Below are 16,378 nucleotides of genomic sequence, written 5' to 3' on the forward strand. Positions count from 1 at the left end.
TTCATTTCCTAAAGTTCATGTCAACAGATAATTAAATATCGTCAATCCAGCCCGTTTTATATGTTATAGCTTGTACCTAATTTGTTTGATCTCTTGTGCTACTGTGCTAAGATGAAACTGATACAATTGAACATGTAGCAGATGTGACACTGGCAATATCCTGTGGTTTAGCCTTATCTTAAACACACATTTGTCTGACTATCTGTCCTTGTAATCTTTATTGCCTGTTTTTATGTGTGCATCCTTCTCTGTGTGTTCACAGTCCTTCTTATATTTGGCCTGGTACATGGCCATGTCAGTCTTGGGTCATTATAACAACTTCTTCTTTGCGGCCCACCTTTTGGACATTGCAATGGGCTTTAAGACGCTTCGCACCATCCTTTCTTCTGTCACACACAATGGGAAACAGGTGCGTGTTGCCCTGTCTGTTATTCTATATCCATCTGTTCTGAATGAGATGTAGACTGCTTGTTTGCTTTCACGCTATAGGGTTATAATGGGGGTTTTCCGAGATGAAAAAGCCCATCTGCTTCTTTTGTAATTATGTGTGTCTCCGTCAGCTGGTCCTGACTGTCGGCCTGTTGGCGGTTGTCGTGTATCTATATACTGTTGTGGCCTTCAACTTCTTCAGGAAGTTCTACACCAAGAGTGATGATGATGACAACTGGGACATGAAGTGCAATGACATGCTTACTGTGAGTTAAGACAGACACAGACACAAACACAGAAGTAATAAATAAAGACTTGAAATATTTCACTCTATGTGTAATGAGTCTATATAACATATGGGTTTTACTTTCTGAAATGAGTAACAAAAAATATTGAACTTTTTCATGATCTTCTAATTTTTTGAGATGTACCTGTATATCTCTCTTCCTTCCTTTTTCAGTCCTGTTTTTATTTATATTTCTAATTCAAATGCAGCTGCACCTCATTTTGAGCCTCGTCACAGTGACAGAAGAGGAGGAGGATTCTGACACTGATCCCCGTTGTTGAAGTGGGAGAAGCCTCTTGTCTTTGTCCTTCATACTTTTACATAAAATGAACACAAGGATAGAAAACAGCTCCACAAGCCTTAGCTTAGCATTGTGTTTGGCCATTTAGGACATTAACACCCCAGCCGCCTGCGTCATTTTAATGTGGACTTGACTGCCACTCGCAGAAGCAGGACCATCGGAAGCGATAGTGTTTGAATAAAACCCTTTGAACTAGATTATATACAGTGCATTCAGCTATTATTCATACCCCCTTCACTTTTAAAGTTTTGTTACGCTACGGTTAAAAAAATCATTTTTATTCTCATTAATCTGCACTCAGTACTCCGTCATGACAAAGTGTAAACATCATTTTAGAAATGTTTGCAAAGTTGTCTTTTTTTAATCTCTGGTTCCTCACATTTCTCTTGATCTCTGTGGAAATGTTTCTACATCTTGGTTGGAGTCCACCTGTGGTAAATTAAGTTGATTGGGCATGATTTGGAAGTGCACAGACCATCACTGCAGCCCTCCACAATATGGACTTATGACAGAGTGGCAAGACAAAAGCTTTTCCTCTGTGCAAAACAGATGAAAGCCCTCTTGGCTTTCACACAGAGTATTTTTCTAACTCCAAGCAGGCTTTTTATGAGTTTTGCACTGAGGAAAGGCTTTCATCTCTGAGCTCTGCAGGCAGTTCCTTTGACCTCATGTCTTGGTTTTTGCTCTGATATGCATTGTCAGCTCTGAGGCCTTCTATAGAGAGATATGTGCATTTCCAAATCATGTCCTCAGGAGGGGTAAGAATGCTCTGTGGAGGGCAGCAGTGTTGGTTGTCCCTCTAGAACTTTGTCCCATCTCCACACAGGATCTCTGGAGCTCAGTCAGAGTGGCCATCAGGTTCTTGTGCATCTCCCTTGCTCGAGCCCTTCTTCCCCCATATCAGTTTGGCCGGGCGACCAGCTCCCTGAAGAGTCCTGGTTGTACCATACTTCTTCAATTTGAGAATTATTACGTTGCTCTTGGAAACCTTCAGTGCAGCAGATTTTCTTTGTAACCTTCCACATATCTGTGTCTTGCAACAATCCTGTCTCTGAACTCTGCAGGCAGTTCCTTTGACCTCATGTTTTGGTTTTCTCTGATATGCATTGTCAGCTGTGGGGCCCTGAGAACGCCATGGTGAGGCTACTGGCTGGTGGTTGGCAAAAGCACCAGCAGAGAGATGGAGGCATTGCAAAAAAGAGCGCCAAATGGAGTTGGACAAGGCAAAAAAAAAAACAAACTTACTTAAAAAAAAATCACTAGATTTGGAGGTTGAAGAGAAGCCAGGCTCCCTGACTAGAAGCTGTAGTACACTGGTGTCTGAAATCTCATCACCAGGTAAGGAGACCTTGATTGCCAAGGATTAGCTGTAGCTGGGACACCTAACAAGCTGTGACTTCCCAAGAGTCATGACAGCTAAACTGAAAGTTAAGTAGCTGTGGTTAAAGTTTTACAACAGCAGAGTTTCATCTGCGTTTTTTTCTGCAACTCTGGTAATTAATTCACTCAAAAAAGAAAAAATTCTACTATTTTTGAATAAAATATTTGTTACTTTAGAAAAATTACTCCCCAGGTTTTCCTGTGTAAGAAATTAAAGCTACAAAATGTAACTGTTTCATTGTTGTACTGTAAAGTTAAAATTTATTTAACAGTACAACAGTTGAGCAGGAAGAATGTCCATCCCATTTCGACAAAGTACCCTGGTTGTCTGCTTTCAGTGCTTTGTGACTTTAGGAGCTGGCTGCTGTTGTCTAGTTACAAGTGCTTACAGGAAAACGGCACTCACCATCCTTCGGCTAAAAAGAGCCAGTTAGCCTGTCTTGTTACTGTTTGATATAATGGCTGAGGCTAAGAGACAGGAAAGGACACTGATAAAGCAAAGAAGAGAAACGAGAGTGACACACCAAGAAGCCAGACAAAAAGCAACAATCTGACAGCAGTGTGTAAATCCCTGCAGATTTTATTCATTCATAATCAGTCTACATGGTTCTTTGGTTTTCACAATGTCTTTGCTGGCTTCTCCACTTCCTTTCAACAAATGCAAGTTGCCTGTGAGGCAGAGGGGTAGATGCACTTCACGTATTTTACGAATGCAGTGCATTGCAGCACTTGAGGGACATTTGGTGGGCATCAGACCACAGGAGAAAAACGAGTAACCCCAAAAGAATAATAGTGGGGAACTCTGCATGTTCCTTTAGAGTTCAGCATTGAATTTTCACAGTTTCAGAGTTTTTGTTCAAATACCTTGCTCAAAATATTGTTGGCAGTTAACTCCCCCACCAGAATGCTAATTCTTCTTGCTCCATTCTTTCACATAAAATCCTTGTGGGGACAGACTGTCTTAGGGGAAGAAATGGATTTATAAAGCCTTCCCATATTCAGTGAAACCGTGTTAAAATTCTGCTAGTATGAAACTTTTAAATGCCCCTAGAAAAGCAACCAGCACAGAAACAGGCATGGAAATAAATGTAATAAATTCTATGAGTTTAGACACAGATACTGTAGCCCTCCTTAGATACTTAACATATTTTGCTTGTGTCGCTGCCCTTGTCAGAGGTATTCAGAGAAAGGAGAAGTCTGTCAGTTTGAGGAAAGCATGTCCTCATCTTGAAATTGAATGCATATTATGAATGAAATTGTATCTTCTTTCAGTGCTACATGTTCCACATGTATGTGGGAGTGCGTGCCGGCGGGGGCATTGGAGACGAGATTGAGGACCCTGCTGGAGATGAGTTTGAAGTGGAACGCATCGTCTTCGACATCACATTTTTCTTCTTTGTCATCGTCATCCTCCTAGCCATCATCCAGGGTTCGTCACTCGATCCTCATTTGTTTTACAAGTACAGCTCAGCTTGAGGAAATGCAAACGCACATTAACATGCACACCACACAAATACATAATATTCACCTTCTTGACTAGAAGACATTTGATGAATTTTTCATGTCCAAGTAGAAAAAAGCAGAGTATCTGTTTATAACCCCTGAATCCTTAAACACCTGTTATACACAGATAGGTATTTACACAATTGCATATCTGTTCATAAACAGATGCACAATTTTTAACTTTTGCAGGTCTGATAATTGATGCCTTTGGTGAGCTGCGTGATCAGCAGGAGCAGGTGAAAGAGGATATGGAGGTGAGATTTCAGACTCTGTCTTGCACATGTACACATTCTCTCTCACAGTTTAAGTGCTTACAGGCACAATAATGAGCAATCCAAACAATTTAGATTTAAGCATGTTATCAAGGCTAAACAGTATCCGCTGTGGTGCCAGGTTTAGAGGGACCCTTTATTTGAATTCTCTGTCAGAAACAAAGTAAGCTTAAATTTGATCTTCTTTAAGAGAGAGGAAATACTGAGAATAAAGTTTTCTGTGAGCAGATCAAACTTAAAACCAGGCTGCTGTTGTCTGTAAAAGGCAGAATATTGCAATCTCCTAAACCTGAACACTAAACGATACAAAACTACCTCAAAGTATTAAAACCTGCTCAATATTTATGGAGGATATTTCAAATCCCAGATGTCAGAAATAATGTTATGTTAAAATTTGAACACATTTAATATGTTAAATGTGGGAAATCCCTTAGAAGTATGAACCTGTGTTTGTGTATAGCAGCATATACACCCTTTTTTACTGCAATAGAGTGTATTACTGCCAAACTAAATTTTATTGAATTTGACTTGTAATGGCTATAAAGCAGGGGTCTTAGACTCACATTGGCTTGAGGTCACGTTCAGTCCTGTCAAATTAAAGGATGCCCACTCAAGTTTACAGTCACTAACAGAGGGCACTTTATGAATATTTTGGCTACTTTTTTGGTTTCCTGTATGCATGCAAACAACTGTTGTTAACATATCTATGTACAGATCTTCCTACTTCTTTTTCAAATCTTTGTTCTTGCTTTATCTTATCTACAAGTAACTCAACTTTTTACTTAAAAAGAAAATTGTGGGCATTTTATCCAACTGTTTAAGGGATAAAGCTGTTTCTTTGACCTATTGAATTCTGAGTGTATGATGATGAACTTTGACCTAAGTGGTCTCTCCGTCTCAGTCACTGTTTGTGGCAATAACATGTCTCTATTTGACTGGTATCTTATTATCAAAATGTTGTCTTATTGAACACTTTGGGATGTCAAAGGCTTTTAAAAAACACGTTATAACAAAGATGTGAGGGCGCTAAATTTTAAATGAATCATAATTAAATGTATGACATGCGAACAAACGAGAGAGAGTGAGAGAGTACTAAATCGGGGTTCGAATCATGAAGCTTGCTTTGCTCTGTAAAACTATCATGCAATAAAGTTAATGAAATCCCCTGAAGCCTGTAGACAGAAACTGGCTGCTGTCTCATATGAGGGAGTCCTGCAGGCTGCATGTAAACTCTGAGACCTGTGTAGTTTCACCTGTGCAGTCTCTTTACTCTGTAGACACCTTTTTTCTTTATTTACCCTTCCATTATGACACTGCACTGCTACAACATTAGCATAGTGGCATATCTGCCATAATGCCACAGCAAGTGGATATGTAAATACCCTAGGACGCGTGCCGGTCAACATTCTGCATCTTCTTCTTTCTCTTACCTCATGTTTTTCACACAGCATTTCATCTTTACTGCATGTTATGTTATAATAACTGCAAAAACAAGTACATTGTGCCATACAAATTACTGCCTGTGCAAAACATAGCATGCCGCTGACACAGCACGATGCCCAAGCTTACAGTATGGCCATGTATTGATGCAAGTGCAAGTTCAAATTTTTGCCCTTGCATTATTTAACAAAAAACATAACTCCCTGTGTTATAATCCTCATTTCTGTAACTTCATAGTGCTTTCTGAGGACTGAAGTTTGAGGACTGAACTATGAGGCATGCGCTTTTTGCGTTATTTTAAGTGCTTTGTCATGGAACCACCACGCAAACCTGCAGGGAATTGATATTCATTTGAAAGGATAAGCTCCATAAAAACACTAAGAACATTGCTTTTTATCTGGTGCCCCACAGACCTCACTGTCTGTCCGCAGGTTGTTACTGTGCTGCTTGTAGCTCTTAAAAAACCTTTGAAGCTTGGTTTAACCATTTTCTTTCAATTATTTTGCAGATAATGTTATCAATATCTAACTCAAAGAGTATAATTGTCTATTCTGTGCAAAAGTGGATACAAACTAGGGAGCATTTCATTTTGACTACATTTCCACCAGTTGAAGTGCTGTAAGTTGCTAAACTACATTTGAGTGAAATGCCTCTTCTGTTTGGAGCTTGTTGAATGGCTTTTTTCAGCAGGTAGCTACAGGTGATCATCCCTCAACAGCACGCCTCCAAAAGCTTTAGCAGGTGCAAACAGCATCCTGCCACAGTAGATTCTGCAGGAAGGACACGTTAGGTTAAAAGAGACTTTCTTACTCGGCTGAGCAGTGCTGACAATAAGGAACTCACATGTAAAGAGAATGGGCAAACAAGTCCAAAGGTGCAGGAGCAGCAGGGAGATAATTAGAGGTTGGATTGCTCAGACAATAAGGCATCAACAGAGGATCACATAGTGGTTAGTTGCCCTGCTGATGGGAAGGATTCACATGAGATGTCACTGAGTGCTCAGTTGTTATAGCCACCATCACTTAAGTACTAGATATACACTGCTTGTTTTCAGCACTGTACATCCACACTGAAAAACCTCAAGCTGAAAAACAGAGCTTTTTTACAACCCAGAGAGAGCGCAGAAAGGTTTTAAAATTGCCAAAGACTAATGAGAGCAGATGGAGGCCGGCGCTTTGACATGGTTATGACTGGTATTAAACTTAATATCATTTTTCACTAAATCATTGGCTTTTAAAGTATTTTATTTTGTCCCTCTGCTGTGGTTTTACCACTCTGAAGAAAAATACATAATGCATTTACTCAAAAACACAAGTTCAGCTTCATTTAGTTGCACAAAACTTTTAATGACTTTTCAGTTAATATGGAAAAGTGAATTTGACTGCTTAGTACTCCCAAAATGATCCAAATCTTCAGAAAGTATACCCCTACAGGACTTCAAAAAGAGCCCAGCAGTAAGTAGTAAATTGTTATTTAGATTAGGCTGTCTTTTGTGGGCAAACTTTAGAGATTCTGTTAAAGTGCTTGAGTCATGCTGCACTAAACCCCTCTGGTCTTGCGGTTTGTGTTTGTTTCTGTTTTTTTTAAGGCGCTCCAGAGAGAATCTTGTTTGTTTTCTCGCCTGTTTTTTAAACCTTTACCTGTCTCACATCTCTCCTCCTGCAGACTAAATGTTTTATATGTGGAATAGGAAGTGAATACTTTGATAAAGTCCCACATGGCTTTGAGACTCACACTCTCCAGGAACACAACCTTTCCAACTATCTGTGAGTTGATTCATGGTATTATTTGTGCCTTGAGTTTTCAGTGTGTCAATCTAAAACGTATACAAATACACAATGCACAACTCTGTATGAGATCACTTAACAGCAGGTATTTGTTGTGAAACCTTTCACAGATATTCTGCATGATTCAACATCACTGAACACTTAAAAGCAACAAAAAGTCAGGATGCACTAATCGCGAAAAGTAGGTTTTACACCTATATTGGTGTTTTAAATAGTTTCAGATTTCGATGGTTATTTCATGACTTACTTAGCGCCCCCACCCCAACATTTTCTTTCATGTTTGACCATAGAAACAAATCAAGATTTGTACATCTTCCTCTGCCCCAAAAATACGTCTTCTCTGACTCAGCAGTTTGATATTCAAGCACTATCACAAAGGAATGCATAGGAGCTAGGAATGGGTGGTAATACTGTATCCCAGGGTTTTAAAAATAGCCTCAGTATTGCATTGAGTACTGGCAGGAAGACAGTGCTGCATGATAATCAAATGTTTATAATAAATGCCTTGAATATACGTGTCCAGTCCCACCAGCAGCACCACTCTCTGTGCGTGAAGATGCTTTAAATTTGATGACAGAACTCCTGCTAGTGATGTCGGAACAACGTGGCAAAGGACAAAGAAGCACATACATACCGGCGCCTTGAAACTTTTTAAAAGTCAAACTGTTGAGCGTGCTCTGCTGGCTGTAATGTGATCTCCTGAGTTTCCACCCGGGTTTAAAACACTTTTAATTCTTCTTGTTGAGTGTAGATCAGTGGAAAAATTATGAAGATAATCAATAACCACACACGCTGCATCCTGCAGCAGCAATGCCAGGCACAATGAAAACCATCAACACTTTTCAGAACCTTCTAATTTATTTTTTTACCCTGTTTATGCTAAATAGATGAAGTTAATCTGTGCTTATTGGTTATTTTAGGCAGTATTTTGTAACTTTTCATAAGCTTCCTATAAAGTGAACTCACGGCTGGACAGGGGTCGGCATTGTTGCGCTACTCAGAAATATTATTAAGGCCGATCTCTATTTGTTTAAAAGCACACAATTATTTCACATTCCCAGGTCCGGCATGATAATAGTTGATTATCACTTCTCATATGACCTCTGGAAGGACAGGAGGGGAGAGACAGGAAAAGAGGGCATGTCTGTGCCATAGATGGAGAAGAAAAAGAGAGTAACTTTGTTTACATCTTTGTCCAGAAGTAACTATTTACTTGTGTGAGAACAATGCTTCAGTTGTTAATCACTTCCAGAATGTCGCCCTATAAACATTGTTTTTGAGCTGAAGCATTTTGATAAAGGATAAAATGAAGTGCCTGTAGAGACGCACACTGCTAACAATGCTTGCATGGCAGTAATTTGGTATACCCTGGTCAAATTTGGGGAGGATAAGATAGTATTAAAAAATGAATACCACCCAAACCTAATAGGAGCTTTTTCACAAACAGACAGAGAGAGGAAAACAGGGAGACAGAGGATCCTCTGTCCTGATTTAACACAGCTTACCTGTTAAGTGTGGAAACAGTGCTGCAGCTGTAAATCACTTCCAGCACCCATTTATTCAGTGTCTGTTTTTCTAGACTGGAAGCACTTTGTTGAAGGACTGAATAAAGCACCTGTAAAAGCGCATGCTATGCTTGCTATGCTTCTGTGTGTTTGCAGATAAGTGCTTGTATCATGTGGGTTACTTGTAACTTTTCCATGATACCATATACCCTAGCAAAATTTGGGGAAGGTTTTCAGTTATTAAAAAACAGATAACGCCCAATCCTGTCAGCCGCTGCATCAGTCAATGCCATGTTCTTTGCCATCTTTCTGATGTCTGTCAACAGGGCTGATATTAGTCAGTGCCGATGTTAAAGAGATGCATCGGTGCATCCCCAGCTGACTGTGTGACTGGTCAATTCACCTTGCATATATAATAACCCTTTGAACTAGTGGTTATCAACTGGTCTGGTCTAGCATCAGGACCCACCTCCACTTCCTTAATGACAAATCAGAACCCACATTTCTTCAATTTTTCAATCATAACTAAATGTTTTACTAATGAAATTCGGTGCAGTTTGGACTTGATATGGAACAAAAGATTAAATGTAACAAGTTGAAAATAAAAGTCCAACATAAACTCTTCACATATTTATTTTATTTTTCCAGTCACTGAAAATGGCTTTGTGATGCACTTTTGGGTCCCAACCCACCAGTTGAGAACCAAAGAATCAAACTATTCTGCTAAACCTTTTAACAGAATGTTGTCTACTGTTTTTGTTTTGATTTTGGTGTAAAACATTAATATCACAGCTACAATAACCTCTGCACTTAGTGTTGAATCTAGACTAAAACCGTGGTTAATTTTGTAGCAATCTTTATAGTGCTTCTCTGCTAACACAATGCTTTTTAAATGTTTGTTATGAGACAGAGGTCCAACTCTGCATATGTCACATTATGCTGTAACAGATGCTTATTTTCTTGACTGTGAAAAGTCAAAACTTCTCTGAATTCATCTGTATGCTGAAGATTTCAGAGAAATTTCAAATCCACAAATATAGAAACATGAGCAGGTAAGAATCAAAACCAACTACAGGCTGCAAACACAACAATTCAGCACCTACACTTCTTACTGACAGTAAACTTCTTCAATCATTAAAAATATCAAAAAGTAAGAATGTGCTGGAACAATCCTTTTGTACTAAAAAAATGCATATGAAATCAGGGTACAAACTGCAGCCTTGTCTTCAAAATATCATCACAGAAGGACAAAATACCAATAAAAGGGTTTTGTTTTTCATACATAAAAAAGGCATTATAGCCTGAACACAACTGTCTGAAAAGTGCCATGGGAAAAATGGATTGCAAGAGCTTGTTTTTTTATTTTAATTCAGAATATTTCCTTTTGGCACACAAATAGCATATATCTCATGTGTGGATGCACAGCTGGTCAGAGTTAATTTTCCATCATTTCCAGAGTGTTGATGGTGAAAAAAGGATTATCATTTTGTCGCTGCTGCTGTATTGCAAAGCATTGCCACATCATTAATTGCCAGTGACAAGAGCTTATTGAGCTTAAATACTGTGGATTTTTCAACTTGTGTTTGCATCCTTGACAGGGACTCTTTCTTGCTCATTTCTTTGGATGAAATATAACTCTTCATGCAATAATTTTACTTTAAAAACTGATTGTCAAAATACAGCAGAAATGTCTTCACTGTATTTCCAACAACTGCTTGTATAACTACTTTGATGCTTGGTCTTATGCAGAAGCCTGTTTGATTGCTACTTATTTAATCACAGGTGTGTCTATCTATTGAATCCAAAATGTGTGGGAGGTATGGGGAGTTGCTACATGAATACATTTTCTGTTTTCTTCCAGATTTTTTCTGATGTACCTTATTAATAAGGATGAAACTGAACATACGGGGCAGGTACAGCAGTCATTCCTTTTTTCCGTTTTGTTTAATCAAAGTTAGACAGACTTGTGCACTTTTTAAGCCTTTCAACAGCTCCTCTGTCAATCCCAAACTCCACATTCTTTATACATCCTTCCAAAGAACTTCTTGCTTGTCTCTGTGACCTTTTAAATTCCGGCATTTGCCATGTTGGTGACAAAGCTGTAGTGTAACCTTTTCAACAAGGAGAGGATCCGTATTCACACTGTCTCTCAAAAGCCCTATCAGCACCAACACCCACATTTTATGATAATACACATGCCAGGCATTCCACTTGATTATAATTTCTGTTTTTATAATAAACCATTGCCAGTGGGGGAGGCTAGTTTTTCAAATAGCAAATGGAAAACTACTTTAATCTGTTTGTCTTGAAATCTATGTCTGTTTAACTTATTTTAAATGAGCTACTGCTGGTGGAGCAAAGAGATGTGCTTTTAATTGGCTTTTGTCTTGCTCTTATGTGTCACACTTTATCTATTTATATATATGTAAACCACTGAAAGAGATCAGAACGAATAAGAATCTGTTAAATAAGATCTGCAGGGCCAATACAGTGAAAACCATTTTAATTTGGTGTATTTTCAGCTTCTCTTTTGCACCGCATCATGAATTTGAAATGTGATGCTTCGAAAAGAAAAAATACTAGTTTCTTTATCAGCCCAAAATATTTTAGTCAGCAGGGTGCTTTTTAGAAAATGTGTCCAGTCCCCCAACAGAGTAAGCACCAGAATATTCTTTCATGTTCACTTCTTTTAAGGAGTTGATAATGAGGGATCTGCTTGGTTGAGATGTGATTTTGTTTTTTTTGCCTCTGGGTTTGGAAAATGTTTGATTGTTATTTTCTAGGTTCATTAAAACTCTTATAGTTCTTAAAATAATGCACAATTAAAATGCTTAAACTTAGAGGTAAGAAAGTGACTTTGAATAATGTATACTATACTAAATACACTGTGAAGATACATAACCTGGTAGTTCTTCACAGTTATCCATAAACGGTAAAAATCTTTCAGTTGTTGACATGAAAAACAATCCTGTGAACGTGCATGATTTTTTTCTCTTGGTGTCTTAAACCAGCAATAAACAGCTAGATAGACTGGCATGAGCACTAAGGGTAATATTCAATTCTGCTACAGTGTGGCAAAACCCGCAAACATTCCTATTTTTCCTGTATTATAGCAACCTATAACTTTTTTATAAATAATCCATGTGGGCTCTTCCATACATTTTGTATGTCTGTCTGAAAATGCCAATGTTGCTTGGCTGTCTATGAATAACAATACACAAACACACACACAATCCATGACTACATAAAATTTCAGCTCCTCTGTCCCCATGACCTGTCAGTCTGAACCACGATTCAAGAGGTGTGTAGCTGCAAATGTCAGGACCGAACAGCAATATTAAAAGCCTGCAGAGGTTAGTACAGCAAGACTAAGAATTTTCAGCTTTTTAAGCATGAGACGCCTGGTTAGTTGTCAAGCAGTCTGCGAAGTGTGCAGGTTGGATTTTAATAAAGTGCTAGGTGTAAAAAATGATGTAACTGATCATAGCACCTAACCACAAAAACCGTGGCGTCAAGACAGATGTCACACCCTTCAGACCCCCAACCCTCATGTATTTGGAATAAATACTTGACACAGCAAGTAATCCTGTGATACATTCAATGCTGGGGTGAAGATGTTATAGGCATAATATAAGTATCAGCAGTTTTTAGCTTAAAAAGTTAATTCAGTCCAGAGCATTTTTAAAGAAACACACATTATTTGCCGCTCTAAATATTTCTTCATTGGCAGTTATTAATTAGCACTTTCTGCCATTATTTATATTGCCGGTATGGTCGTTGTGGGATCCCCATGAATTTTGAGGGGCTCATGGGGAGCTTCTCATCCTGCACAATAGAGGAGCTGGGGTAGAGGAGGGTTGCAAAAATCAGGAAGAGAAGCCAGGAAGAGAAGCCAGGCTAGAGCAGTCTGAATAAGTGTGGACTTAGAAGTGAATCAGCTAGCTGTCAGCTAAAGAGGGGTTGCATGACATCAGCTTATTGCAATTACATGGCAGCACTTGACTCTGTGGCCTGCCTGAACTAAAGCTGTATGCTCAATTTATCGGTATGGACAGATATAAATTTTCTACTGATATTTGCAACTGAAAAATTGATTTTAAATCAGTACACGATTGTAAATGATGTTCTACATAGGCTCTAATTATAAGCCTTATGTATAAATTGTGGAGATGTAAATTCTTTCCATTTTTTCCAATTTCCATGCATTTTAAGGTGTATTTTAAGGGCTAAAGTTTTAGGTCTGATCCACACTATTGAATTGGAAACAAGATCAGTATTGGATAAAATGAATTTCTAAATATCGGCACATCGGGTGTAGTCTAAAAAATTCTAATATCATACATCCCTTGTACAGTCCTGTCGCATAATTCATTTTTGTGGGTTGATAGGTCATGGGGACAGATGGGTTAAGGTGTTACGTAGTTTTGATTTTTCTGTGGGTGTATTGGCACGCATGAATTTGGTATAAAGCTTGGCTTTATTAAAGGGACTATCTCCGATCAATTAAATGTCATTTTCCCCAAGTACATTATATATAACAAATAATATACGATCAGAATTGGTTGGAAAATCTATACAGTTTTGTTCTAGGCACCTTGAAAGTGCTGAAAAAGTGCTTGAGTGTTATTCATAAGCAGCTGATTAAGCCTGGTGTTTCACTGATCTACTGAGCTCACCATCAAAGCATAGAAACGATTGGCCTAACTGATGATTCTACAGATAAATCACCACTCTGTTGTCTTTGCCAGGAATCCTATGTGTGGAAAATGTACCAGGAGCGTTCCTGGGAATTCTTTCCTGTGGGAGACTGTTTCCGTAAGCAATACGAGGATCAACTGGGATGAAAAGAAATCTGAGAGATCTAAAGCCTCCCTAGATAACTCCATCACATAGAAGCCTTTTTGAATGATAAGCTTTGACTCACTGAATTACCTTGAGTTTTCATGTCTGCACTGTATTGATTTTGGAGTGATTTTCTATACCTTACATGTCTCATACTTTAACATGCTTTATGCACACGTGTATTTAACTTATTACATTTTTGGAAACTAAAGAGTGTGGATTTAAATCAAGCTTTCTTGTCTGGATGTGGCTCTGGAAAGCTCATATTTTCTTAACAAAGTGATTTGTCTTTTGTAATCACAGCCTCCCATCCCTTTCCCCTGTGTGACATCCAGATAAACACTCTGCCTCTGGCTTTTGTTCTTCTTACATCCTTGTTTCTTGTGACTCTCTTCTTGTCTGCTGTGCTTGTCTCCCCAGGATCCTTTCTCCTCCCCCTGTCCTTGCTGCCTTTTTTCCTATACTTTTCTTTCTTAGTTTGTCGTTATCAGTCACAGCATAGCACGATAGCAGTTCTTCCAGCTCTAAAATACTGCCACAGAGGTGCATCACCAACCTTATGACTACTGACCGCTGCCTCCGATGGCTGAGAAAGTCTCTGGGGATCCTGTGGGATAACTCGGTAACTAAAAGAGCGTGGCAGGTGTTATTTAAGCGTTAAAAATGGTGTGTGTGCTCAGAGCAAAGCAGCAGGATGACAGGTGTGGGAGGGCCACCTACAGATATTGTCCTCATTACAGAAAGGTCAAACATCAAGCTTATACAGGTTTGCAACTTGGATGAATTAATGTTGCTTTTGAGTTATAATTTTATAACTTTTATAACTAATAAACGAATATGAAAAAATTGTACAAGGTTAATGAGAGGAAGAAATCCTGCTTCTTTTTTCCGGAAAACTTGTATTTGTTACATAAGTAGAACTTGTAAAAGGCCTAGGGAAAATCAAGGGAAAGCTTGATGAAAAGTGTGCTTAAAATTCTTGAAATTGTGTGGATTTTTGTGTTGTTAAAGTGCTTGAAACTATAATTGGAGGCAGAAGTTATCTTCATTAAAACAGCTCTCATAAAAGTTTGCTAATTAGAGAAAATATATAAATTAGAGGATCATATAATAAATTGATTAAATAACTGATGAAATAATGATAAGAAGAAACAGTTTTGTTTTTTAGGAAAGCATCAGGAAGCAATTAGGTAAACTTACATTTTCATAAAGAATTTACTGAAATGGAGTTTATTTTATAGGCAAATGTATTGAATTTTTATTTCTCAAGTTCATACAAACAAAAATCAGCCCTAAATTACAGAGATGCTGATTCGCATGGGATTGGAACTACCTGTGGACCTGTGTGCACTAAAATGTGGTAGGTAATTTGCCCTGGAAATTTTACCCTGCAAATTACAGACATGGTTGATTCACACAGACATCCTACGTGATTATTACAAATTACCAGCGGTCCCTAGATCATACTAACCCTGTGTGAATAGGGCTTTTGTTGTGTTTTCATGTCATTTCTCATCCAGCAATAGACTGCTTTATGAAACAAAATTTTGGTTGAAATTCTGTGAAAAGGAAGAGAAATTATATTCCTAGTGTAGATGTGTGCAGGTTAGGGCTGTCAAAGATTACAATTTTTAATCATGATTAATCTCAGAATTTCTGTAGTTAATCACATTTTTTGTTATTGCATCTTGAAATCCCACTTTTTTGCATTCAGAACTGTTTTTGTGTTGTTTTGGATTTTTCTACTATCTAAAGCTAAGGGTTATTGCTTTTGTAGTTAGATTGAAGATCTTAACGTGTCTAACCATCAAAAAAGGAAATTGTTATGGATCTTTAAGGAAATACATGAACGGTAAAAATCAAAATGTTTGATTATACAAGGTTCAGATGACTTCTGACACTCTAGTTTTCGCTATTAAATCATCAACAAAATGGCCCTTTCACCAGACCTTCAGCATCCCTCAGCGCTCTGCCTCCCCAGCTCCCCAGCCTTCCCCCTCAAGTTCTGAGCCAAGCTTGTCTGCCACTGAGACTCGTTATAATACAGCTCAAAGTTTTTTTTTTTTTTTTAATCTGTTATTCTAGTTTCTTTCATACCAAACAAAATCTTTTTTCAAGTTTGGAAAATCTATTAGTTCTTCTTCACTTGTACTCTTGCCTCAACACTCAACTATCATTCCTCAACAAACCGCATCCCTAAATGGGCAGGGCTGTTTCTCAGCATAAAGAACTGCAATGTTATAGACAACTGGTTTCCAACCCCGGTCATGTGCCAAAGATTCAGAAGGGGATTAATAGTTAATATATACACTATATTGCCAAAAGTATTCGCTCATCTGCCTTGACTTACATATGAACTTAGAGGGGTCATATTATGCAAAAATCACTTTTTCAGGCTTTTTTAACACAAATATGTGTCCCTGGCCTGTCCACAATCCCCTCAAGTACCAGAAAAATCCATTCCCTCTCCCCCTCTCTTTCTCCACCTGTCAGATAATGTGTGCTGAAACAAGCCGTTCTCAGATTTTACATCTAGTGACCTCACCAGGGGCCTAAGCACCCGCCCCCAGGTTTGGTTGGCCCTCCCCCACTTGGAGGAAAGTTCCACCCTCCTCTACTGATCCTCCCAGTAA

The 16,378-nt window shown here is 38.5% G+C and overlaps 1 protein-coding gene across 1 annotated transcript in view; it reads left to right on the forward strand.

Moving 5' to 3' along the window:
* Positions 1-13,747, forward strand: part of ryr2b (ryanodine receptor 2b (cardiac)) — a 97,587-nt gene extending 83,840 nt beyond the window's left edge. The window contains exons 98-104 of the mRNA XM_041789540.1: positions 263-409; positions 561-695; positions 3,669-3,825; positions 4,089-4,153; positions 7,277-7,377; positions 10,765-10,816; positions 13,652-13,747. Coding sequence (XP_041645474.1) covers positions 263-409; positions 561-695; positions 3,669-3,825; positions 4,089-4,153; positions 7,277-7,377; positions 10,765-10,816; positions 13,652-13,747 — 753 coding nt within the window. The remainder of the gene's footprint in view (positions 1-262; positions 410-560; positions 696-3,668; positions 3,826-4,088; positions 4,154-7,276; positions 7,378-10,764; positions 10,817-13,651) is intronic.
* The last annotated feature ends 2,631 nt before the right edge of the window (positions 13,748-16,378 follow it).

The sequence above is a fragment of the Cheilinus undulatus genome, linkage group 6 (genome assembly GCF_018320785.1).
Source record: "Cheilinus undulatus linkage group 6, ASM1832078v1, whole genome shotgun sequence".
Lineage (NCBI taxonomy): Eukaryota > Metazoa > Chordata > Actinopteri > Labriformes > Labridae > Cheilinus > Cheilinus undulatus.